Source organism: Necator americanus, chromosome IV (assembly GCF_031761385.1).
Source record: "Necator americanus strain Aroian chromosome IV, whole genome shotgun sequence".
Classification (NCBI taxonomy): Eukaryota; Metazoa; Nematoda; class Chromadorea; order Rhabditida; family Ancylostomatidae; genus Necator; species Necator americanus.
This window is the reverse complement of record NC_087374.1, coordinates 428,318-454,903: the sequence shown is the minus strand read 5'-3', so window position 1 is coordinate 454,903 and position 26,586 is coordinate 428,318. Positions and strand designations below refer to the sequence as shown.

Below are 26,586 nucleotides of genomic sequence, written 5' to 3'. Positions count from 1 at the left end.
AATCAACGATGAAGAAAAAAAAAAAGAACATCATCATTATATCACACGAGATCTGGCAAAAGTGAGGCGTTTTTGTGGTTGCACGTCAAATAAGAGAAAATGGAGTGGAAAATACGGCAAAATAACGACGACAACGCGACGACGACGACGACTAAACTATAGACGCAGGTGTGAGCAGAGGACTGAGCTGTGTACCCATTAGAGGTACTTCTAGAGGTGTTGGATTTGGTGTACCGGCTAGTGACGGATTCTCGGATCCTCCTGCCGATACTATGCCCTCTCTGTACGGTTTACAGTATGAGTAGCGATGATTCATATGTTGACTGTAGCTGCCGGAATGGCTGAACCGTTTCAGGCATTTGTCGCACTGAAATAAATAGAAATGATGACGGAATTATGTATAAGGTTCATTATATAGTTCATAATTATACAGTAGGTTCCTCATACGTCTTTCTGATGAAAGGTGCCGTAGAAAAAAATTACTAAAGTGAAAAATATTATTAAAGTAAAATTATTCTCAAATTATTCCTTACAACATAGCGTTAAAAAAGGACTATTTTCAACATTGCGCTGTAGGGAAATTTAGCTCCAGCAACTATTGCGAGATGATTCTTAACGGATCAAACGAAAAAATACCGTTTTGGCTGGCAAATATTAAGCATCAAAATGACTAGGAAATGATGGAAATAATAACGAGAACCTGCACTGAATTTGATTACCAGAAATCTCTAGCAATATAAAAACTCATTATTTTGAATTAAAAATTCCACTAATTAAATTATTGTGGTTCAAAATTTGGTTCATGAGGAGGCAAGGTCAAAAATCCTTAATTCCGACAGATGTCCTAGGTATAAGAGAAGACTTTACATAGTCGCTGATTACTTATTGAGCATATGCAATATTTACTTTAATAATAATTAATATTTATAGCATGTATAGCAGGTATTTTGTGGCGACATGTAGGTGAGCTGAGGCAAAAATGGAGAAAGACGAAAAAAACAAACCTGAAATGGTTTCTCTCCGGAATGTAACCGCTTGTGTTCGGTCAAATGATGTTTGTGTTTGAAAGCTTTGTCGCAAACATCGCATTTGTATGGGCGTTGACCTAAAAAAATAAATATTCAATTTAAAAATCAGTGGTTATTGTAGTTAAGCACAAACTATAAGGTTCTAGATGATATTGTTGTGATCGGAAACAACAAATTCATTAGGAGGGGATCGGTTATAAACGGCATAAGAACGTCTACATCATAAGATGCATAAGATGGACATCTTTAACAAATTCTCAAAATTTGTCACATTCCTCAAGACGTCAACGCAAAGCGGTCAGAAACTCTCATGTGACGGCGTCGCTTTTTTTTCAAATTTTCCATCACAACACTTTTCATCACGTGTACACATTTTTTACACTAACTGAACGAGAACTGTACACAATTCCAAGATTCAGGAGGAAAACATCGTCAGCGATATTGCTGAAGTTCCACGTAAACTACCGTCAGATCAAATCTTAATGCCCCATTTTTTTGGATTTCTATGATGCTGACCTATGAAATGCTATAGAATAACTATGAATCTAGAGTGAAAAATGATCTGCACCGAAGTCCGCAAGTAATTTAAGTCCTACATTATCGAGTGCTCAAGATTTCCGGTTCCCATACTTCGTAATCCTCCAACTATCACATTGCACTAAACAAAGCGCTAATATTCTGCATGCGCGTGCATTTGTGGTAATACAATCGGTAATTGAGCGAAGGATGAGACTGAGAGTGTACCATCTGACACCGTATTCTAATTATCCAAGATTATCTTCTATGTAATCGACGAATACAAACAAACACGAAAGAGCTGAAGCAATATGGATGCGAGCAGATATAGAGGAATTGGAAAAATCTCGCCAGACATTACCTGAATGCTCGTATTTATGTCTGGCCAATGAACTTTGCTTGCCGAACATTTTATCACATTGGTCACATGCATACAATCCTTCTTCTTCAACAATCTGAAAAATTTGTTTGGATATATTCGAATAGGAGTTAGCAATGGATACAAGCAAATTATTCCTCACCTTATTTATTCGATAGTTATTCCTTTTTGAATCGTTCGAACCCAAACTCATAGTTTCATCAGCATCCGTTTGGTTCTAAATGCATTTTTTTTGTATAACGATACTAAAAAATCACTAAGAAATCTCAGACAAACCTCAAAGACACCCTGAAGTCCCGACAAATTCCCGACATTCAAAATGTTGTACTGATTGAGGAACACGTTTGCCGTTGGCCAAATCGACGATGTCACTTCAGGTTCCGGAGCTTCTGAGGAAGGACTCGGATCACCACTGGTCGTTTGTTTCAGCAACTGTTGTAGATTGAATGCGCTGCGATCAACAAGTCCTAAAAAGAACCACATAACTAACATAAGACTGTTGGTCAACCGAACTTTGGTTGGCTAAATTTTTATTCCCGAAAATATGTGCTTTCCAGAAATTCTCCTAACTATGTTCACTGTGTCATTCACTAACAAGTTCCAGGTCACAAGAATCCTTCCAGTACTACGTCTCTACCTTGATAATTTCTCTTACATATCTCTAAATGTGCACGCGAAATTTCGACCAAGCTTTCAAAACATCACAAAGAATACAGTGTTCCAAAGTGCAACATTATCGTCTTCCCCTCTACAGTGCATATCATGTGATACGTTGGGAATGTAGCCAGTGTTATTGAGGAGTGTTATTTGCTTTCTAGATTTCAGAAATTTCTTAGTAAGAAGCACTATTAGTCGAGATGTATAACTAGAGATGAGATAACTTGGGTCACTGGATTTTCTTTCACTAAAAACACACCGACAAGCTTCTCAGGGCTCCAATCATGATCGGTCTCCTCCTTTACGGTGAGGTCAAGTGGTGTATTTGATTTGTCATCGTCAAGGCTTTCCTCTTTCTGAATCGTAGGTGACTCATCAGCTGATTGATCGGCCTGCAAAAGCGATGTTTTCCAGAAGCTACAGTTCCCAGGCAAGAAATTTCAAAACGCATGTTGAAAACATAACATCCCTACAGTTCCTAATGAGACACCAATTCAAGGAATCGTTAATCAATCCTTCGTATGATTTACGATGATACCTGTTAATTAGTGTGTGAGGGTAATTAACGAAGATGTTCAATTTACTCCCCCCAAACTACCTCATTCGAGAGAATGAGAGGAGGGTCAGTGAGGGTCACACAATTACTCAAGAATACCCACATCTGGCTGTGTCGAATACGATGGTAATAGGATGAGCCGGCAAATTAGCCGCCCAAATACCACCTGAGCCCCAGATTTTATGTAAATAAAGGTGTTCAGAAGAGGATGAGAGAAGTATGAAGAAGAAACTAAAGAATCCACTTACTTGAGAGGATAAAGCCGAATATTGTTGAGCCCAAGCGGACATGATCTGAGCAGCATTGGGATGAGGTAGGACAGAAGTAGCCGCACTTAAAGGCCAAGGCATTCGGCCAAGCGACGGGAGCCGATTGCTTCGTCGTTCCTTGGCACGAGTGTTTTGAAACCATACCTAAAGAAGAGCTCTTGTCGTCATACAAATTGCAAAAAAAAATTACAGTTATATATCGTACTCAATTCAACTTAGTCAGTCCTGTCCAGTTTAACCGTAATTCAGTCAGTCAACAGAAAGCAGAGAATAGTTTGATTGGGCTTTCTAAGTAAATTCCAAGCTCAAAAGGCAGGTGTTTAAGAGGAACAAATGCAATATCTAGTTGAAAATTCATGGAATCCTTGTGAGCAGTCATGATCTTGCTTAAGTACTTCGAAATCTTCAAGCAAACAAGATATTAATGCTTCTAGAGGCGAAAAGAGATCAATCGAACAGTCACCTCTTGACTTGGTTCTGAGCCAAAATGGCTTGATATTTTTCTCGTTTTTTCCCCCTCAAACCCTCAGCTGTCTCAGGTCGAAAACATTTGGTCGGCCAACAAACAAAAACTAGAAGAAAAACCCCGGACGCAGGTGTTGTACCCGAGCAGCTTTTTCGTTTGCAGCCCGTCTACCTATGCTGATTGGGTGAATCCCTCCAATGAGCTGTTCTAAGCGAGAGGAGGTAACAGGCGAAAGTACAGAAACGCCGCGTCAATAACAAGGGCATTTCAAAAGTAGGACCACGGATGCCCTTTCGCAACTCTCCCTCGCGGCTTTTTCGTCGGCGAAATTTTGAAACAATACGTCGAGACCACGATCCGGGCGGTACGCTGGGAAATTGAATTCGAACCTCGTGACTACAGTACAGTTAGAACTTTTTTAATCATTGGAAAAAGTGGATGTTAACTAATTGGATGATTACCTGGACCACACGTTTGTTTACGCCTATCTGCTCAGCAACGGCCGATAACTCGTACTTTGATGGGAATGGATTTCGTTTGAAGTGATTGCTGAGAATCGTTACCTAAAATAAAGAAAAATAGTAAAATAAAATAGATAGTAAGCAGAAGCTACACAGTAGCAGGCATAACACTGACGAATTATTTACCTGAGCATCAGTTAGGAATGAGCGAGAACGAAGCGGACGCCAATCCTGAGGAGACGTTTTTGAGTCACCGATAACCTCGTTTCCAACCACCACTTCAAGTTCGCCGTCAACGATATCACTCTGGAATTATCGGTGTTTTACATTACTTTGAACTAAGAGATAATTACGTTGAATCCGTACCGAATTGTCCTTTCTTGAGTCTTTATCTTTTTTGTCATCTGGGGAAGACTCGGATCGTGGTGGGCTACCCTCTGAGGAAATTGTTGAGTTCAGATAGGATGACAGCAACGAGGAAGGAGAGGTGGGAACAGGTGAGGTTGGGACGATGTCAGCTAACTGAAATTAGATGAAGTTCGAAGACGAGAGGAGATGAAACACCTTTCAAAAATGATAAATAAGGCACGAATGTCGGCAACAACAGCAAAGAAGCAATTGGTAGTTTTATGAGGTATTGCGGTGTAATAATAAAGTAGATAGAATATGTAAGACGGGGGGTTTCTTTTAAATTTAATGTTAAGACAGCCGTCTATGGATTTTCTCCTTCCCATACTTATTCTTCTATAGTTTATCCCTAAGATAACTTGAGTAGATGAGCTAGAGCTGCGTAAGAGCAACGTGCACACCAATTTGGCGTCTTTTAATCGCGACGTTACCATAGAACGCTGATAAAGAGATAGAAATAACCGTTCGTACCATCATCAGCGAAAGAATGCAACGAAAGATCTTTAGAAAACACCCCATTAACTCGGAATGAGAGGCCACAAATAAATTACGGGTCATTTCCGGTTGTCAGTTGACCACAATAATGCGTTCATAGATAGCCCTTCATCTTTTTTTACTACATCTAAGAAGAAGTTTTAATAGCTGGACATCTTCTTCCACGCTTTTCTTCTCCCTGACAACAAACAATCTCAAAGTGTAGTCATTTGAGAGCGCATTCTTCGGCCCATCTACTAGTCATAGGTCTCCAAATGTGCTCAATGGATGCAGCGGTGGGTTCGATACGGCCGAGCAGAGCAGCGTCCCCCTGCTACCTTCAGCTACCTAATTAATACTCACACACACACACTGCTGTGCTGCTGCTGCGGCTGCCTCATCCCTGTTTCTGTTATCTGGCCTTTGCGTGAAGACAAAGGAATCCGTTTGGAACAAGCGGAACACTCATAAGATCCCAAAGTAAACGAACGCTTGTGACGTTTTCTCACCCCTTGGAGCATATTTTGTTGAATAAGACTGAGGTAGGGATTAACATCAGCAGAAGGTAAGGCCAGTTGCTGTTGAGCCTGAAGCTGCATCAACAAATTTCTGTAGATTGCCACCTGATAGTGGTTGAATTGCGGCACCATCGATGGCACACTCTGGAATGGGATGAGATCCTGAGAGAGAGGGAAAGCAAATCTACTAGGATTCTTACCTGTTGAACACATTTCTTACTGCTCATGTGTGACGAGTAAGATCCAGAATGCGAGAAGCGCTTGTGACAGGATGGGCACTGAAAAAGAAAAGCGTATAGATTGTTTTCTGATGATTTCCCCATAGAAAGTGTCATATATAGATGGCATCGTCGTGTAATAACGACGAGGACGGGGCCGCACACCTCGATGAGAGCCAATTCACGCCGCCAAGACAGGCAGCAAATTCGGCACAGATGTCTCCTTGTCAAATTATGCACAGGCAGTATCAGAAAAACAAACAGCCTTTGAGTCCTCAAAACCTGTGGGATTAATTAGTTAGCAGAGGGCAAGGAATGAAATCGCACCACGGCATGTCACAAATCCTGAGGGGATCGTCCGCAAAGGTAAAGGAAATCCCAAATATTTCCTACTTCAAGGAAAAAAGGCAAAGTTGTCCCTGTAAGGTGAAGCAGCACTACTGTCATTCAATTGTTCATAAACAATTATTTGTTTTTCTTTCGTTTTATTTCATTTATTTCAAAATTTCTACCTCTAATATGTTCATTTCATCAGTGATATTTTCAAAATTTTGTCCCTAAAGAGGAAGGAACAAGCAGAAGAGAAATAAGAAATCGACTGTCTTCGTCAGAAAATAGGCAAGACAGAAATGAGGAATGAAAAAGTTAGTCTCCATCATGAACATGGCCATTTCTAGGTCAATTTTAAACAGCACCTTATTGAAAAAGAAATATTTCCAGGATGACAAAACTAAAGTTTCGATGAGCGCGCAAAAAAACGCGTACGTAAAGCAAAAAAATCAGCTAACATAAAAAGGTAAAAATATTTTTTACGAGAAATTTCAGGCAATGAGGTGAAAATGGTGATTCACATCAGCAGGGGGGACGTTATGCATCTATCAAATCGCTGCATAAAGTCAGACGTCTTCGCTTTGGACATAGTCGAGTCTTCTCCAATACTGAACGATTCATAGCTTTTCTTTTCAAAAGCTAAACTGCAAAACATGCTTAACTACAGTAATACTCTAATGGACCCGATGGAAGAAAGAGTTTCAGTGCACTCTTAAAAAAGAAATCGACTTTTATGCCTACGAGCAAAAGAACCATGATAGATTTTTAAACGAGAAACTAATTCCAAGATCACAAATTCTTCACGGATCCCGTAAGCGACCTTTTCACCGACCCTTCGTGAGGATTCGATCACGAATCTCGCCTTCGACTGCATTACAACTATGTTTGTTCGGTCGTGCAGGCAGTGAAGAGCGTAGCGCATCCGGCAGGTCCCCTGAGGCATTTCATTAATTCATGGAAGCGCCAGGTTCGCGCGCCGTGAATTCATAATCCGACCGCGACGCGCCAGTCAGCCTTGCGACGCGGGCGCTGTCAATATCAGCTGCTTCAGCACACCTGAATGGACCTCGGCCCGACTGACTGGCTCATGTTACCTGGACGACAACCAATAATCACCTAGCGCGCACTACGGTACTCGCACCTGGACGATCTATGCTTACGGTAATAATTATGTATGCAACACCATCATTTCCATCTTCCTGTTGAACTTTCACAATGGAAAAAGTGAAAAATGAGAAATAAAATCATTAAACAATATGAGAACAGCTCTACCGTACCGCCGTCCTTGAGGACGGTGCCAAGGATAGTTTGAGAGACCAATGAACCGTTCCATTGGAAAATGGGCGTGGCTTCATTATGGTATGACGGACACCTACGCTGTGAATGAATCGTCCTGAAGTGCTTTTCCGCCGTTCTTCTCCCACAGATAAGCAAATCAACGGTATGCTTTTAAGCGTCATTATGCACAATCACCTCACTGTAAAGTTCGCATGGATCACGTTCCCGGAAGAAAAAAAAAAGAAAACAAGGAAAGGAGAGCACTCAGGGATTGACGGAATTATGATAGGAATAATGGTTCTTGATAGAGATTGTACATGGTTCTATGTGTGGATGCTGGAAATAAACTTTTTGATATTTCCCAAAAGAAAATAAAAGAAAAAAACCAGTTGATGTCCACGCATCAGACTATTAAATCACGCGGAATGGTTATTTTTGTTATATGAATTGGAAAAGAAGTTTTTTTTTTCCTCAGAATGAAGAAACGGTATTGTATGGAAGTACCCAGGCAATATCCACGTTCAACCAAATGCTATGGAAATTCCCTTTCGAAAATTAATTTTCACTAATTTTTTTTTTTTTGGGGGGGGGCAGCGGCCGCCAAACGTGAATAAAAAAATAAACAAGGCCAAAATGGCTAATTTAAAGGACAAAATGCTTATCCCCGGGCAAAAATCAGCAACAATCTGTCTCAATTCCCCGCATCTGCCAGAATTTAATATTTATTACGATGCTGTTGTCCATGGATAACAATTGACTCCGCAAAAAATGACGTACCAGCACTGATAAATTCTCTTCACATTCTCTCTTTCTCTTTCTCTCTCTTTCTATTCAATGAACCTATGAACAAGAATCTATGGCGTCACTTTCAAAAAAAAAGTGCAGCTGGGTTTTTTCTTCAGGGGAAAGCATCAAAATGGCTCCGGTTGCGCAACTTGAGCGATGGAAGAATAAAACAAGAGCAGGTCCGGCTCTACAAATCATTTCACTACAAAACCCAAAAAGGAGTAGAAATCCAAACTAAAAAAGGCGAGCAATAGTTGACTGCATCAGGGGAGTTAGTTGGTCAATAACTTGATGATGAAGGATCCGAAATCTGGAGAAGAGATGAAAAGACACCCCACCTAGACTCAAGAACAGAAGAATCTCCAAAAAACCTCCTCGTGAGAGGAAAGCGTACAGCCCGAGTGCAGGAATTCCCGGCCCTTATTTGTGCCGCCAGGTGCGTTATTCACTTATCTACAAGTCGCGAAGAGAATCGATTCTCCTGGCCTATCGTCTCTCCAACTCATCTAACTCAATCATTTTTACTCCGAAAACATTGGCAGAAACTAAGGAGTAACCAATACTCACTCCCTTCAGCCCATTCGTCATGCTGCAATGATCTATTGACGTTAAGCTGGATGGCTGAACATATGTATGTAGTCCGTAATGACACACTTTACACCGACATGCCGGTGTGTTACCCGTCGGCTCCTAGCCAGGTATGTGAGGGATGGAAGGATGCTCTCGAGTGATAAATGATGACAAGCACGGTGAGACAGGTGCGTCGATACTAACACTAATCGACCCTTGTCGAACAAACGTTCCGATAAACTTATGCTTATGCTTAAGAAAATAGAGGAATGTAATAAGGTAGAATGTAAAAACAAAACGCTAAAACAAACCTCGAACGGTTTCTCGCCGGAATGGATTCGAATGTGTTCCTTAAGATGATGTTTGAACTTGAACGCTTTCCCGCATTCTGGACACTTGAATTTCCGCAGCACATCGTCAGAATCGTTGACGACTCGCCGTAAGGCAGATTCAGCCGCCGACGGCTCACTCGCTACGTCCATTAGACCGAGTAGCACCTCCAGTGCGTCTGCTGCGTCTGCAAAACAGAAATGAAAGTCCGCACATCCTCCTCTACCTGGCTAATGCGATCAAGGCGCAATGCCCATAACCATATAAAAACGATGAAACTCCCAGGACTATTAGGACAACAGCCTGATGCAATTATTAGGGTGGAAAGTCATAAAGATGCGCTTCCAGGAACTTCAAACGTAGCAGTTCAAAAAAGAAAATGCAACCGAATAAGACTAGCGAATAGAAACATGAAGTACTTATTAAATGTATAGGAAAAATCGCACGTTGCAGAGAAACTACGATTATTCCACAAAACATGGTACAAAGGAAAAAATATAAGATGAGGTATAAATTGGGTTGAAACTCAAAGATATTTCACAATATTTTTCTCGCACTACGACAATAAATTTCCATACAAATTTCCTAGAATGAATCGCAAAAAGCAAGCTCCACAACATGCCCATTTCTGTATTTCCTGAATTTTATTGTATGACGGTACAAAGCGCTTATTATGCTTGATAAGTCTTTCAGAATTTAACTAATGATGTTGGTATGCTTAAAGTGAACACCTGCAGTAATTGCAGGAAGAGTAAACAACTCCCTGAGGGTTTTAGATATCAAATTTTAGGGTTTATTAAAGGTGCTCAAGACTCTAGACTTTTAATTCAAAAATAGAGACTTTAGAATAAAATCTTCCGATAGTATGTAAGCCCATTAAATTTTGTTGATCATGAGAACAAGGACAAACACAGACCTGGTCAAATGCCAAAACAAAACACCCTTGAAAAGAAAAACGTCCTCAGTAGGCCATATGGAGAGTGCTCAACATACCGTAAGAATAATTATCAATGTAAAATGTTAACAAGCACTCGAGAGCGGCGTGAAGAGTGTATGTGTGTGGGGGCAAACAGCGATGAGGCCCAGTTTATTTCTCGACAGAAAAAAAGGAAGCCGAGAGATTTGACGAAGGTAGGATGAGGACGTGAGACGTCTCCTGCTCAATGGTGGTGAGGGTGAGCGAGAGCGAGACGAGGTGAGGGATCAATGCCACTCTCACCTGGCCACGCCCACACACTACCGTAGCACTTTGCCGTAGGGAGCAATTAAAAGAAGTGTGGAGTGTGTGTGTGGAAAGAGAGATGCGAACATTGTTGGTGGGTGGATGTAAGCAAAAAAATTGTTAGAGCAAGGTACCCCGGAGCGCAAGCAGATTCACGTAGGACGTGAAGTTCAAGACGAGAAGAAAAGGGGAACCCAAGTTCACCGTCGCCTAAAAACTTCGCCGCCTCGGAAAATTCCAACCTTTTTACATCCTATGCGTTTTGTAGTAGAAAAAGCTCGGTGGCAGCGGGTTGTCATGAAGATGAAGAGCTATTAAAAATTAGATATGCGTTTCTACCCCATAGAAAAACGTTTACCGCGGTAATATTAATTTTATCCTATTCTACCAATATAGACATAGAGAAAAAGAAGATGAAATTGTGACAAACGTACTACATACTATTAAGATCATAATACTAAAAGAAAAAGTAGCCAAACATCTCATATGGCCTAAATAAAGAAACTAGTCCAGTTCACAAAGCATTTTCCATTGCCCTCAAAAGGGAAACACCTCGGCATGGTGTTTTCAACGCTCCTCCCATCAAATGACAGTCGTCGATAAAGAGTGAAATATGGTGAAGATGAGAATGAGGCGGTGAGGGATGGAGAAGGACAGGAAATCGGCCTCTCAGGTTTCTTATTATCCGTGGCCAGGGCTGTTTGTGATGTGCACGTCTAATTGGACTCGGAGGGATTGCATCCTGGAAAGACAGGAGGGATGAATGCTTCATAGAGATGATGATGAAACGGTGAAAATATCGAGATACGGCACGACCACGTAGGTGTACGCGCCCGACGTTGCAGACGACACTAACTAACAAATTGCTAAAACAGGGTGGTAGCCGGGGCGGAGGCTGTAGATATGTACGGGAGCGCATCCTGGAGCTGTTACACGCGGGAACGGGAAATTCAATGTCGCAGTGGTCGCGATCTGTACAGGGAACACAACAATGTAGCACATCAGCAACCCGCATCTTTCGAGATCAAAAGCAGAACAAGCAGACATCAAGCAAGCAGCTTTTTGCCTGCTTGGGGTCTGATCACAACTTTTTTGGAGCGAAAGCGCTTGTTTACTAGAAAAGCTTTCGCAGACATTACTCACCGCGTTGAGGAACGATTCTGCGATGATTTTTCACCGATTGGCGTAGCGCTGTGGAAGCGGCGATGAGGTGATGTTTTGAGAAAGGTGACCTAGAGAAGGTCCATGAGAGCTCGCGATGGACGAGATCAGCGTGATAACATGCGGACGCGCCTAAGCACCTAAAAACTTGCATGTGTATGTGAGCGGGGATGATACCGGTATCCCGCCGAACAGCGGTCATATACCAGTTGCACCTATATCCGTGACTTGACCCACCACGGTCAACTAAACTAACATATCTTCTTCGTAGATGGAAACAATTTCCTTGCTTCATAGCCTCGGGATGTAGTTCCTCTGTTTTTTAAAGCTTATGCCAACGCATAAGCTACATAAGGATAAAGGAATCCCAGCATCACAAGCTGCATGTATGGTGAAAAAATTATTTTCACTCATGGTTTCTTGGCTTCACTCCGAACCTCTGAAATATTTGATCCCAAAGCATTTGATTAGCATAAACGTGCGTATGTCCTACGGGAAGCACATAATGACGGTTTCATCAGTTATGTAGCAGCCGAGATTATCCCGGAAAAATATGACGAAACGTTTACAATATAGGGCATCAGGAAATTTCTTGAGACAAATCAACACGTCTTTCACCTACTGGATTACTTTGACAAAGAAATAATATATTATTCGGAAACTCATAAAGAAAAATAAATGAAGGCGCTCTCAAGAGAGTTGATTAGAGCTAAAACTTTTAAATTTCAGTAGTCCTGAATTTTCTTCTCGAAGAAAAAGAGTGGAATCAACTAGAGGGAGTTTTCTACTATGGATGTCGTACTTATTTAAGACGGTGGTCGCTGCGTCAGTGTCAATTAACTTGACGAAAAGTTACGCTTCTTATTTATTCAGAATACATGGTTAAAAAAGAAACTACCGGCGAGATGAGGAACTAAACAAAAAATTCAGGGCTCAAAGTTAAATGACCGAAGGAAGTCTCTATTGGTCAGAAACCTGGAAAATTTCACGCATATCGGTCACAACCAAAGCAATTACAATAATATTTCCAGTGTTTACAACGGTAGACAGGCGTTTCCTTCCTAAAAATGGGACTCCCGGTATTTCTTAACCCGTCGTACAACAACATACAACTCGTACAACTCGTCGTACAACTGAATAAAAGGAAATTATTATATCTTCATTGTTCGGGCTTTGCTGAACCTAAGACGGGCTCTGAATTAAGCAGTCGAATATAGACACTTCGATCATGAACTTCTTAGAGCGAGTTCATACAGCATCGTAAAGAAGAACAAGAAGACTATCTGTCGCTATTACGTCGCATCGCCTCGCTTCGGCGGCTGCAAGCGAGACTCGCCAAAATCGTCGAAAGAAGCGAATTCATAAACATAACGTGAGATCGAACATGTTTGGCGCACTATACCAATTCTAATAACCACCAAGAACCTGCACCTCAGCCTACGAAAGGACTCCCGAGGAATAGGATGTTCTGTCTCGATCGCATACCGAGATAGAAAGCACATAAAAAGACTTGACCGAAATAGAGCGCGATTTGAATGATTAGTGGATCCCTTGCGTACAGGACAGAGGGATATCGAAGCAAAAAGAAAGAATTTCAAGAAATTTACGAGGAACAAGAGAAAGAAGTGGATAGTGGAACAGGTGAAGCAGACAGCTTTCTGAGAAACAAAGGCGAAGTGAGGGAAAATGAGTGCAGCACGTCAGCGAACGACCGACTGGATCAGAGCTCAGACACACACCTTCGGAGATCGATGACTCATAAAATGGGTGCATGTGAAGTACATGGGTCTACCGTATCCACAGTTCCAGAAAGGACCACCTGCAAACACCCGACGAAAGACAACCGTGTCAGCATGGCATAGAAGGTGAGATCCAATGGTATGGTGGGCGGAGTCTTCGCATCGTGCGGCATTATCCACGTTAAGTAATTGGATGAGCTGGAAGAGAGTGTGGACTGACGGAAGAGTGTTGAGAGAACGTCGGGCTAACGCTAATGAGCCGATGCACCAGGTAGATCAAATTAGGCCCACAGCGACACGCGCCCTTCTTCCATTTGGGCAAGAACAACAGAAGCGCAAAGAAGTAGTTTTTAGTTGTAGATGGGCGAACAACAAGCACGGGAAAAAGAGTTCAGCTTTCTGATGTGAGAAGAACGCAGCTGATGACTCTAAAAGGAATTCTGCAAATCATAAATTGATTTTGCAGCAGAAAAAAGAGGATTTATCCCTTGCCCTAAAGGCTAAATCTCTGGAAAATGAGCATGGAAGACAGAAGAAAACGTGAATACAAGGGGCGCCAGCGAATTGACCTTTCTAGAATTTCCCACTAATTTCTAATACGAGGTTGTTCCTAAGAGAAGGAGAGGACAAAAGTTGAAGCGGAAACACAAAACAAGCGCTGATAGCAGGAATCCACGAAACCAGACCCGTATGTCCATCCCAAACTCACTGACCGTTCACTTTCCTTTTTCTTCAGCATAATTGACTCTTCTGATTATACACATTAACATTTCAAGTAGAAGCTATAGGACAGATTGATATGTTGTTTACAATGGGAGAAGTAGTGACCATTTGTAAATTAGGGATGAGAACTGTGGAGGATTTTAGTAAAATTTAAGAGAAATGGTAAGATTTAAGACAAATTAAAAAGGGTTATGAGAAGCCAAAGAAGTTCTTTCAAATATATTATCTTTATCAGTATTCGTACAAATCTCCCAGAGAGAAGAGTCCAGAGAATTTCGTTAGTGATCCAGTATAAAGTGTTCATCAGTCCATACATACGAAAGAGGAGGGAAACGAGGAATGAGCGAAATCGACGTGAATGCGGCGAGTTCACACGCTGCTAAACGCCGCAACGAACTGTGAGTGTGTGATTCGCACAAAGGAGTCCAGGATAGTTGTGTGTATGTGCGGATGGTCGTGAAATCAAAAGCAGGTGGTGATGAAAGGAACAGAACGAGGAAGACGCCGTAGAGCTGCGATCAATTCATTGTCCACACAACGTCCACAACTGCCACGGGCTTCAAGTGCACATTACGTGTTTAGGCGCTAAATTAGACACTTGATCAGAGAGCTGGGAAAAGCCGTGAATGCTACGGGGTATGAGTCGGAACCGTGGTTGCAGCCGCAAATTTTGCGACTGGAAGCAAGCAGGTGGCGATTCCATCGGCATTTCAAATACCATTGCTGGTTAGACCAGGTGCCCGAAAACACGAGCACGACGCAGTGCAGCGCCAGACAGCAGAAAAACCACCTCAAACAGCAGCATTAAGTGATGTGAAAATGTCGCTTCAGAAATGGAAGTGGACTCAGAAAATTCTAATTGTCCGGCAAGCAACTATAGTCTGTACAGTTGTTGGCACATTGTTTGAATGTGATGTGAGTGGGTGATGGAGAGATCGGGACTCTGATGAACTTTTCTTGTTCACTGCTTCACCTTCGCGACTGTACATTCGATGACCGCTATCAGCTTCGACGATCTTCCGACGAGCTCACACTGGCGCACGCAATTAGCCGTGCAGCGCGATAAGCATCGCTACGACAGATTGAGACGTCTCGTGATATGTGTGTGTCGGATCACCCTCATTCTCGATATGTTATGCTTAGTGGTAGCTGAGCTTTAGCTCTTAGGGGGTACTCAAATGAGTCAACACATATCTTTTACGTTTTTGTTTGAATCTTCAAAATAATTCCTCTTCTAGGGAAGAGTTTCCAACTGTGTTCATGTTACTTGTATAGGACTCATGACCTCTTCTTCTGAAAAACAGAGGCCAATGTTAGTTGATGAAGTGTACACGCTACGAGTACCAGTGATTTGCTCACGTTGCTATTCTCACAATTTCATTTTTTCTGAGAAAAGGTTGTTCAGTAAAGTTGATCAGCGTTAAAAATGAACAGCATTATCTGTGTTTCTCCTCTTGAACAGTCCCACAGATCTCCTTTTGTCGTCGAAGTTTGCTACTTTTTTCCTGAGAACACTGAACGACGAGTCCAAAAAAGGCGAAAACAAGCCACATGTTTCCTTAATCAATATCTATCGGTTTACTACCACCACCGCTATGTGTTTCTTTAATTCATTTTACAATTATAGAAGTATTAGAGTGTTTATAATTGGAATCCCCAAACTTTATTTCACTCTTAAGAATGACTCAATGACACAAAGTAAATGTGATGTGAACTTAAAGTGTGAAAAGAAATGCTCATAAGTCCCTGAATTCTTTTAATACGACTTCATTAAACGTGATTTATTCGGTTCTATTTTGGGAGCTTTCCATAAGGCCGCTTTAGGCACTCACCTTGTACCTATTCGGAGCGATGCCAACATTTCTTTGGAATACGCTTTCGTACATCTTGTACCTTACTAACTCACCAAACCTTATGAGGGAATGCTCCTGAAGTTCTTCTTTATTTGTTAGGATCTTTCAATCCGTGGATTTCCAACAATCATTGTTTTCTGTGCAATCCTTAGTGAATCCTTAGCGCAGACAGAACCGTTGCGAACTTATCACTCGAGAAAAACACTTCGATCGAATGTCGAATGAGTTCGCTGACTCTGTATTACGGATAATTCGATGAGATACGCAGGTGTTTGGTGATCTGTTCGAACTATGAGGTGAGACGAATCCAATTTAGGCCGCGACAACGATTCCTCAACGGCCTGCAGTGCTTCTTGACACCTGTTCAATGACGGCAGCTGTCTCTCCCTTCGCGTTTATGACAACAATGAGAATTATGGCGAAAAGGAGACGCAATGCGTCTTTGCTGATGCTCAAAACCACCTTAGGGTGTGAAAACGGCCATTAACGCCTTAATAGACACATCTCTCGTCCCAATAAATGCTGTACGCACAATATGGTGGTGGCGGTGGTGGTGATGGGACGTGATACGGATCCGAGCAGGCCAAGGATCCATTGTTGGAGAGCGTAAGGAAGCTGGATTTTCCTTTAGGTTAACTGGGTGAAAGGAGAATGAGTTAGAGGTTGGAGGCTTTTAATGCTGTCTCACTAAAGGTTCTCTGGCGAAGGTGCTGAGATAAGAAAAGCTGGGAAATCAGGAACACTGGATCGTTCGATGACACATGACAGTTACAAGACATTATTCTTTAAAAAAAACTTCGGAGAACTAAGAAAACCTAGCATTTTTTACTTATAATTTACAGCAAACTGTTCTTAAGGTGAGCATGGTACTGAAAAGGTTTAGAGGAACTGCGTGCATATGATCGAAAATAGAAGATCGTGGATATCACCTACCTTCGACCAACACCTACTACGAGCTCCCTAAGCGAGTAAATGAAACATTCCAGGTTTACGACTAGCTTCAAATGCAAAAGCGTTATGCCATTGTTGTTTCGATAAGTTCGGTGTACTCCAAGCTCCGCTACCTTGATACCGATATCAGCTCTTACTAAACTACAATGATTTCTGGTACTTTAGTCATATTTTGCAGGAACTAAAGCGTCCTCTTATACGCTGACCTGATAGTGACCTCCTTCCGGCCATAGATTATCGTCCAAATAAGGTGACAGAAGGTTGGCTGTCAAGACTATGTCAACTGTAAACTACCGTAATTTACGTTGAGGTGCGCCAATTCGACATGGCACACCGTAATTGCAGCGTCAACACCTTGGTAGGTAGCAATTATCGGTGTATAATAGCCCATTTTTGCTGGCTATTGAATTCAGGTGGATTATGATGAAGATGATCGGAAACGTCTGTCGACATGTTCCACTAAGCCAAAAATTCAACGTTTCTAGACATTTCCTCTAATTACTTCCTCAGAGATGGTTGTAGAAGGTAGTGCGGGATTCCCACAGGGGTACTGTACCAGGGTAAGGGTTGTCAGTGATTGTCAAATTTGACAAGTGAAAAGTTGCGCAAAAGGGACATGCAGCGATTGCGCCAGTCGCAGCTGGCAGCGCTTAAGGAAACACGCACGACAGATCACCAAATCTTGCATAGCCGGGCTGGGTTCCATAAGCCCGCTGGCTTAGACCCTGTCATATGCATTGAATGCGATTGAATGCATGAATCCACTAGCGGTTGTACGTACATACAGGGATGCTCTTGATGTGCAGAGCACAACACACACTGCACGTTCATCTTGTCGCATTTGCATAAATTACAACACCCCCACGCAGCCGCCACGCAATTAATATACAACGTTTCGACCTTGACGCCTCTCTTGACTCTACAACCACGGCTACGGTAGTTTACTCAATTGTCATCATTGACAATGTCAAGTGACAGGAAAGGACGTCGTTTTCCGGGTTCTCGGAACAATGATCGGAGAGTGACACTAAACACCGATGGCAAAAAATGACTTTCGCCTATGTGCGCCCAGGAAGGAATGAGTTCAGGAGATTGCCAGCGGTTGCACTTTGAATAGCCGGTTCATAGGCAAAAAGTAGTTTACTGAGTGAACATGCTTCGACGCCTGCCAGTTTCTCAGCTCATCAAATCGGTAAAACCAACACGTACATACACCTCGTGTGCTGCGATAAACTACGGTTCAAAAAAGTGACAAGAGCGTGCTTTTAACGATTCACTGAGGAAACGTTGAGGGGAATTGCAAAAAACGTTTTTAATTCGTTCTAGTGAAGAGGAAGAAAAGTTAAAACTTTTTTTCAGTTAAACTTTCCCTTTTCGTTCAGTAGATAGCGGCTATTCACTTGTGAATATTGCCAGAAAGTTTAGAATAATAGAAATATCCTTGAAGGGAGGTCAGATAAGCCAGCAATTCCTTAAGTCAGTTGGAGAATAACAACGAGAATGATCACAAACATCGAAAGGTGGAAAACGGCCGCACCTAGCTTGAGATCTCTTTTTTTCTTGCATCTATAAATGGGATAAAATCGAAAAAATTTGAGTGGATCATAGCACTTCGATTCATTCCAAGGTGTTATTTCAAAAGTGGTTTTCGGAAATCGAAAGATCTAGCAAACAGCAATCTTGGCACTTCTTTTTTTTTGCCTTGACACTTTTGGAAACTTCACCTTTCCACATGTTGAGAAGAACTGCTCTTAGCACTTTTTTTCCAATTTTCTTGTATTTTTGTTAGTTTATCTTCTACGAGTGTTTCAAGTTTATTGAACTTTTGCAAACTACATTATGAATTAACATTGGGTACCAAGTGGCATTTGAAGGGAAAACCACTGATTCTCTATTACAAATTCCAAAGAATGGATCAGATTTTTGATGCAACAAATTTTTGCAAACATCTCCGTCTTAGTATCTGGTGGCTTTTACAGTTGTGAAAAGCTATTGATGCCATAACTAACGCATATTTCTTACCGTTGAATGCTTTATCTACAACACAAGCAAATAATATTTGCAACTTCTACTTCAATTCCTCCAGGGGATGAGAATTCCAATTTTAGTGTTTCAATCGTTGTGGCCGGAGGAGATTTGGCTACTCATCTGGCGCATAAATCACTACTGGACGATGCGGGCAGGTTGTTAGCCGAGCCAAGCACAGCAGCACGGCTAGTCGTTTCATGTTATTGCCTTACATCAGGTGCTCAGGCACAACGCCAACAATTGGCCACCGTAATCGAACTGGAACGCAATCAGGTACGTAAGTAGTCGGATGGATGGAGTCTCGGCCGATGTACTGCCGGAACCATCGATTGCGCCTATAAATCTGTTTACATTATCTAATACCTTGAGGCGCACTCGTTAAATGCACGTGTGAGAAAGTCGTTTAGAAGTGTTCGAAATATCGTCTTGGGGAGGGGTAAATCTAATACGGAATTGGATATGTGAAGAAGTTCACTCTAGGAGACCGTCATAACCTTGTTGGTGAAGTTAGCAACGCAAGAACTGTGCGGTGGACTACATACTAGAGCATTTAGTCTGGAGGAACCCCCTAAGACGACTAATAGCACATAGTGCAAAGCGCATGTGAGACAAAGTACATTATTGGAGGCGTCCGAGGGACTAGTGGGGACATAGGCCGAGATTTGATAGCGAGTAAGTGAATTGGAGCACGGAAAGGTAGATTCAATCATGGCATTATGTGCGCCGACGAGCGTAAGCCTCGCCGATAGCAGATTCCTGGATAAAGAGAAAGACAAAACAAGTAGAGGGGGAAACTCATCCTAAAATAACAAGGAGCTGGAAAGAGAGGTAAGATTTTAAAGAAGTAATCCGACCAAATACAGTGACTTGAAGACAAACCGCAGTGTGAATCTCACTACTTGACTCTGACTGCTGAGCTCCTCCCACCCTGCACATCGTTTCCTTCTCGTATGTCGCCACCGATTTTGTCAAACAACAATCAGTTAGCTGCATTTTTTAAAGTGAAGCTACAATCGAGCACCATTTTAGTGTTCTTTTTTTTTTTGGCTGGCCTCATCAGTATGTGTCTTCTCGTCCCTGCCACCTTCACAGCACAAGCGTTGCCGATCAAATTGCCACCGTGTGAAAATGTTGCCCAAATCCGTCCCACACTCATTGCCGCAGCCGTCACTTAACATACTTCGCACTTCTAACATTCAGAAAAAAGTCTATGGAGAGGCAACGATATTTTCCAGTGGAAGGGACAAAGGGTTGAGTATTTTTCCCCAAACGGTAGCTTGATAACTTGTAGATTTTGCTGCGCGTTTGCTCAGCGTAGTCGGTGTTATCTGGGGAAATCAAGATTGTGAGGGGATGAGTTCCCGTGCCTTTTGCTATCACCAACGAGCGCTCCACGTTGGTATCACTCAGCATGCAAACACCCTATGGTCATGTGCTGTAAGTTCAAGAAAATACTAAATAATAAATAGAGTTAGAAAAAAGAATGTCGCAAATCACTAACGTTAAACATCGGTGTAAGAATTTCTTCCATCGTTCTTTTGAATGTTTGAACATTACTCCCTCATTCTTTTTACTTATCTTGTTGACATCCAAAAATCCGAAAAGAAATCAAAAAGAAAGAAATCTTGGCCGGCAATGTAGCGTAGCACATGTAAAATACTTTTTTCTCGGATTTTCTTTCTTCCCATCCTTGGGAATTAACAACGTTGACCGCTTTTGGAAATGAGCATTTATATTAGTGAATTCGCAGGATTCCGCTTCCTTCTATCGCTCTCTATTTCGCGTTGATCTTAACGATCAATTTGATCCTTACTCTTGTAACTTTCGATTCAAGTTGATAATTTCTTGCCATTTTCGAGGAAACGGTTGGTAAGAAGGCTTTTCACGCACCGAATTACATGATTTGGCGCAATTCCTCTCGGCCGCTTATCTCTCGCTCATCTGTCCTGTTTTGACCTCGGCAACATCTGGGCTGCAGGAAGGTTTAGGACCCAAGAAGAGAGCAGGAGGGCGCGCAAACCTCCTTCTCTGCTCCAACAAAGCAGTGCCAGATGGGTGAGGTAAACCATCAGCGCGATGCGACTATCGCAACATTTCTACTAGGGGACGCGCACTTGGCGAGAATGCGCATCGACTTGCCTTCATGGATAAGGGCAATCCACAAAAGGAATCAGTGAAATAGTAGGAGGAAAAAAATCTGTTCCCACTTCTGCAGTCAGATATTCTTTCTTTACTGCAAAAGTTTGAGGGTCACGACGTAAAATTACCAGTGATGATATATCAGTCCTTTTAAAATACTGTCTCATTGAATCTATATTTTTGGTTTAAAAAAATCTATTTTACTCTTTGTATGATTACTTACTTCTCAACGATGATTTGGAAAACGTTATCACTGCTGATTCTTGAAACTCTCTTCAAGGACGAAACCAACTTTTTTCTTAATTTCTGAGCAAAACAAGGGAATTCTCTCCGCTGATGGGTCTCAGGGTAAAAGAAAGCTTTTGTTTTCGGCGCAGGGAACGTTCGTATATAAATATTAATAGTTATTAGTTAGTTAACTTATAGCAGTAATATTAATGGTGAAAATTTTCGAATTAAAATGGTTAAAAGTTAAATATTTCCCTTAGAAGAAACGCACGAGATCTCCATATATTCTTTAGCACATGGATTTTCTCTTCATTTATCAAGAGAATAAAATCCAGTAATCGAAAAATTCCGTGCCTTTAACAAATTTCTTTGCTTCTGAATTAGTTTCTAACTCGAACTGAGTCATTCAAGACACGTCTCGAAAAGCAGACAAATACCGCAGCGACCTTGACAAGCGACTTGTCGCGCCTGCCTAATCTACTGTACACAGGTGTCACCGCCAATGCTGATGCGCCTTTTGCCATGGAGTGGTTGACTCGGACAAATCCTTTTCATGTGACCGCCACCTAAGGAGCCTATATGCTAATGCTCAGCTGTCGATACAAAGACGAAAGCGAAAAGGTGATGCGAGACGGCTCAAGAAGCAAAATGCGAGAAGTGCCGTGTCTTTGTAAGGGGATCTGATTCTTTTCTAGAACCTAAGAGAACCTTTGAATACAGTCTGCTAATGCCAACATACCTTCTGTTGAGACTCTGAGTAAGCCTTGTCCCGCTTTGTTTTCATTATCTGTTGGTCATGTAATCCCGAGTCTGGCGACCAGAAGCCGCAGAATTCAAGGGCACATCCTTGAGCGGATGTGATCGCTACCGGAAAAGAAGTCATTGTGCAGGGAATTTTCTCGAAATACTCTTCCTCTATGTATTATCTGTATACAACGGCAGTGAAGTGCATCGAGCCTGTTTATTACCTTTCGTGAAGCATAAAATTGGTGAGGGTCTCATCTGCCGAGACCGAACAGCCAACGAGAAGGGAGAGCATAAAAGGTGCGCCGACGTAATGTATATTTGATGTTGCGTTGCATACTAGAGCAGAGCGTCAGCGAATAGCGTGCAGTTCGTTCAGACGCAGTGCGAAAGGTGGACAAAGACAACTCCTTTGTGGTGATCGTGATGGATTACTGTAGAAACTACGACAGCAGATCTACATGTGCGCGTGGAAGAAGCAACTATGCGGATATGAATAGTAGAAGAGGTTTAGATGAGGGATCCAGGTGGTCCAGTATCCACACAAAAATCATAATATCTTCTAGTTCAGCGTGCGCAACGAAAAAATTCTGATCGCTGTCGCTGACGTTCTCGTCACGTGCGCTTCAGAAGATACATTTTTAGCATCTCCTTACTGTAACTATCTTTAAAAGGCAATTTATTTACTGCTGTAAGAGGGCTCAATTCTGACAGATTTTCTCGGATTCCGACAGAAATCCTCAATTCATTAATGAAGCATCCTTGCCTTCTCCTAACCCATGTATTTTGGAATTCTACAATGTTTTTATCGTGCAAATGTGCACAACATCTATTCATTCCTGACCTCATGATTCAACTTACCTAACAAACAAAAAATGTTTCAAATTCACTGGTAAATCCAGAAATATATGAAAAATTGGGCAAATAGTTAGCAAAACGTGTTGAGCTCGTGTAAATAAAAAAAGTTTCCTTTTCTATGGTGAAAACCCAGTATTATGTAAGTTTTTCATTTCGTATGTAGTACTTAAGAATCGTTACAAGGAATTTGCATTGATCCAGCCTTTTATAAGATTCCCTTGCTGTTTTATGGCAAAACATCCACAAAATCCAATCCTAAGAAAGTTTTACTCACAATTAATTTATTCAATTCTTCATATTATTTCTTATACAACTTTCTATCTGATTCTGGAAATCATCTCTCGTATAATAATGTTTGCCTTGTGAGTAATGCACACAATCCGGTTGCCGCCTTCGCGCTTTATTTCAGGTGTCGATTTCACGCTTCACTACAGTAACACACACACACAGCGGTGGCTCTTTTATACCATAATGAAAGTACCTCCTTAAGCCAGAGAGTGGCTGATGCCGTATAGCATTAACACATTAGCCAAAAGGCTACCGATGTGTTTTATTTGGTGGTTTAATGGAAAGGCGGCAGATCGGTTACGCAAGAGGATCATGCAGAGCATACCAGACACACGCACATACATACACCCATATGGGGCAGCTGGATTATGCAAGGACAAAGAGGTCGATAGGGGATCATAGCTAGTCTTTATTTCAAGGATATTCAACCGTTCCAGAAAAGGGTCTTTCCGTCTAGTCCTCGATTGTGTAGGTGGATTTACGACGACGAAGAGTTTCTGCGGTTTCGAACTGTCTCGACACATACGCTCGTCTGAAACCACCGGTTTCAGATTCTCAATGTCGTCCAGTCGTCAATTCTCAATGTTCAGTGAAATCTGTCCGCATACCTGGCTACACGTTCCTCAAAGACTTTCCCGAAAAGTGGATCATCCACGTGGTCATCCTCAGCGGTAGGATATAAAACGCTGAAAAATACAAAAGAAAAAGTTCGAGGCAGTAATGCGAGATAATGGAAATGTAACGGTTCTCACGCCATCACTGAGTTCTTTTTCGAACTCTCGTTATCGATTTCTGCACGTGGTTCATCGTCGGTGAAGTAAAATCTAACAAGTAGTGCCACAAACATAAATCCAAGAAAGACGAGCACAATCGGATACGTTTGATGGAACCTAAAATTCTCCTTTTAGTTTTTCCACTTACATTCTTCTTATTTGGTATGAAACGAAGAAGGAAGGAGAAATGAAAAAAATTATAATAAAATAAAAATAAGAGAAGAATTAGGAACCTGATATATTATTATTATTATTATTATTATTGTTATTATTATTATTATTATTATTATTATTATTATTATTATTGCTATAATTATTATATTGAGATTAGAGTCTTCACAGACAAGATTTTCCTTAATTTCTAGAAAAATCAAACTGATCTCTGTTTTTTTTTATTTATGCGCATTAATTTGTATGGTTCATACTCATTTAAGCTATCACTTCACCAGCGGAGATGGATTCCTGTTATCTTCAAGATTTAGATAAGTGAGTACACTATTACAAAACATTCTAAAATTTCTTCTGAGTAAAAATTGGCACTTCCAGAATCGAAAACTTTCTATTTAACTTAAAAACTGAAGTGAATCTTGAACTTCAACTTGGAACTTCCAGAGTGTTGCGAGAGAACTCCTCAGCTCTCCTCTATCTCCTACATTTCTATAGTTTCTATCTAAAACACTCTCTCTATCTACGCATAGATCTCGTCATCGCAAACGAGAAGGAGGAAAAGGATAGCAATAGGTCATTTAGTTCATGGCGCGTCGCAATTATCCAATCTGCCGTGTCTTATTGCCTAATCTACCGGATAAATACCGTAATCAACACCGTCGCCATAAGGGACAGAAATCGGACCCGGCGAACACAAGATGATGGCAACACTTTGACCTCAGATAGTTATCTAAAAAAAAGCGTAGGCAATTCGTCCCATGGAAGTTCACTGAAATGATGGGTAATTCTGATGGGACATGTTTGATCAAATTTCACCAAAAGAAGATGATCTGGTTGGGAAGAGGTCATAGTGCGTATTTCCTTCAAAAGCAGTCCCAATACGGTTATTTTCAGGGAACGGTTACCACTGTTTGCGCATTGAGGTGGGATTGGAGTTAAAGAACTCCAGATACAAAAACATACTGATAGATAGCTACCGAAAAAAGTAAACAGTGTAAACAAATAGCGAAACAAAATTAGGAGAAGAAACAAGCCACGATTTTCTGAATAATTCAATTAGTTCATCCATGTTCTTTACTGAGTTGCCAGAAATCGTCATCCTGTGATACCCTTCAAATATGTACTCACATATATCCAGCTAAAAACTCAAAAAAGAAAATAAATAAAAATTATTTTAAAAAAAACAACAACAAAATAGTAGTAATGAATAAAAAATAGGTAAAATATAATGTTGCCAGTATGAATTGCATTGTTGCAGATGGATGGTTATAAATGAAACAGCCTTCTTGGTTATTTATTAGGGAACTGCACGGATCTTCCATGATACAGCTGTGAAAGAGCTCTTCCGAAAAATCTCGCTAAAGGCAAGAAAAAAAATTCAGGAAAAATTTTCAACAATTGGTTATCATCTGAAGTAGGAAGAGTTCGGAATGCAGGTTCCAAATACCACAGCGTGCTTCGAAAGAACCTTTGCGATTGCAAAAATCAAATCATGGATTAGGACTGCCTAGACTTATCGCTTATTCCGACAACAAGGACCCTCTACAAATCCCTATGGAACTGTTTTTCTTTTGAGCAAAACAAAAAAGGAAAAAAGTGCTCTCGCTTTGAAATAGACATAAATGAGGCCATTCATCTGAAATAACAGATGCACACCGTCAGCAACATTCAAAATCAAATGCCATTATCAGAATGAAACTCTCAGTGGAATCATTTTCTGGAAAATTTCTGCTGAAATAAAAACTCACACACTCTCTAGAGTGATATTAGAAAGGCAACATGCTGCTTCACCCTCTGCGAAACAACAGTAGCTCCCCGTCCTGCACAGGTAGACGTTCGGCTGGAACTCGAGACGTCAAAAATACAGCAAAAATCATTAATTAATTTTAAATTGAAAGCGCCAACCCAGAAGTGAGGAGTTTTTCTTATAATACACAAAAACACAGAAAACTAAAAAAAAGTGCTGTGTTTCTCAAAATTCTAGGAAATGCCATCTGGAAATCCAAGACATTTTTGCATACCTGATAAGCAGGCTCGGATTTATTAATTGTACATACCACAGTGTAGTTCAACATAGCCGGATGAGGTTACTAGGAAGCTGTTCCTATTTGACATCGAATCGGTAGCCAGGAAACGACGACGTGGCAAGTGAATCCGAAAAAAAGTCTAGGATACATTGTTGGTTTTCTACGCGACACTTGCATAATTGACTAAGTTCTATTCGATCCTGGATGCCACTTGAAATGTCTTTTGTTGCTCTCACTCATTATATATGCACCTTTCGTGGACTAAGAAGACACATAGACGTCGAAGGAGAGGCGGAAGGAGCAGATGCGCACAAAAGACATCTCGTTTGCATATTTATGTTCTAATAAATGTGCGCCGTGTTCGAAACCATCCGAAACGACTGACACAGCGAACCGAACGAACGGGACCTTCTGTTCTGCCTGAGAAATTTTTGCGTATT

The 26,586-nt window shown here is 41.3% G+C and overlaps 2 protein-coding genes across 3 annotated transcripts; both read right to left on the bottom strand.

The window, feature by feature from the left end:
- Positions 1 to 151: 151 nt before the first annotated feature.
- Positions 152 to 22,171, bottom strand: RB195_000056 (uncharacterized protein; the record flags this gene model as incomplete). Of its 2 annotated transcripts, XM_064196187.1 has the most annotated exons (15): positions 152 to 367; positions 1,005 to 1,105; positions 1,906 to 1,999; positions 2,066 to 2,140; positions 2,200 to 2,390; positions 2,840 to 2,972; positions 3,385 to 3,549; positions 4,333 to 4,434; positions 4,519 to 4,638; positions 4,699 to 4,854; positions 5,724 to 5,876; positions 5,933 to 6,010; positions 9,226 to 9,431; positions 16,876 to 16,888; positions 22,028 to 22,171. In XM_064196187.1, the coding sequence occupies 15 exons, from the start codon at positions 22,169 to 22,171 to the stop codon at positions 152 to 154; spliced, it is 1,947 nt and encodes a 648-aa protein (XP_064052067.1). The 2 variants fall into 2 exon arrangements, with proteins under 2 accessions (XP_064052067.1, XP_064052068.1); XM_064196186.1 differs by lacking the exons at positions 16,876 to 16,888; positions 22,028 to 22,171 and having other exon boundaries at positions 9,226 to 9,396.
- Positions 22,172 to 23,631: 1,460 nt separating this feature from the next.
- On the bottom strand, positions 23,632 to 26,194 carry RB195_000055 (uncharacterized protein; the record flags this gene model as incomplete). Its single annotated transcript, XM_064196185.1, has 5 exons — positions 23,632 to 23,710; positions 23,787 to 23,864; positions 23,931 to 24,068; positions 25,868 to 25,959; positions 26,141 to 26,194. 5 exons carry the CDS (start codon positions 26,192 to 26,194, stop codon positions 23,632 to 23,634), a joined length of 441 nt encoding a protein of 146 aa, XP_064052066.1.
- Positions 26,195 to 26,586: the final 392 nt, after the last annotated feature.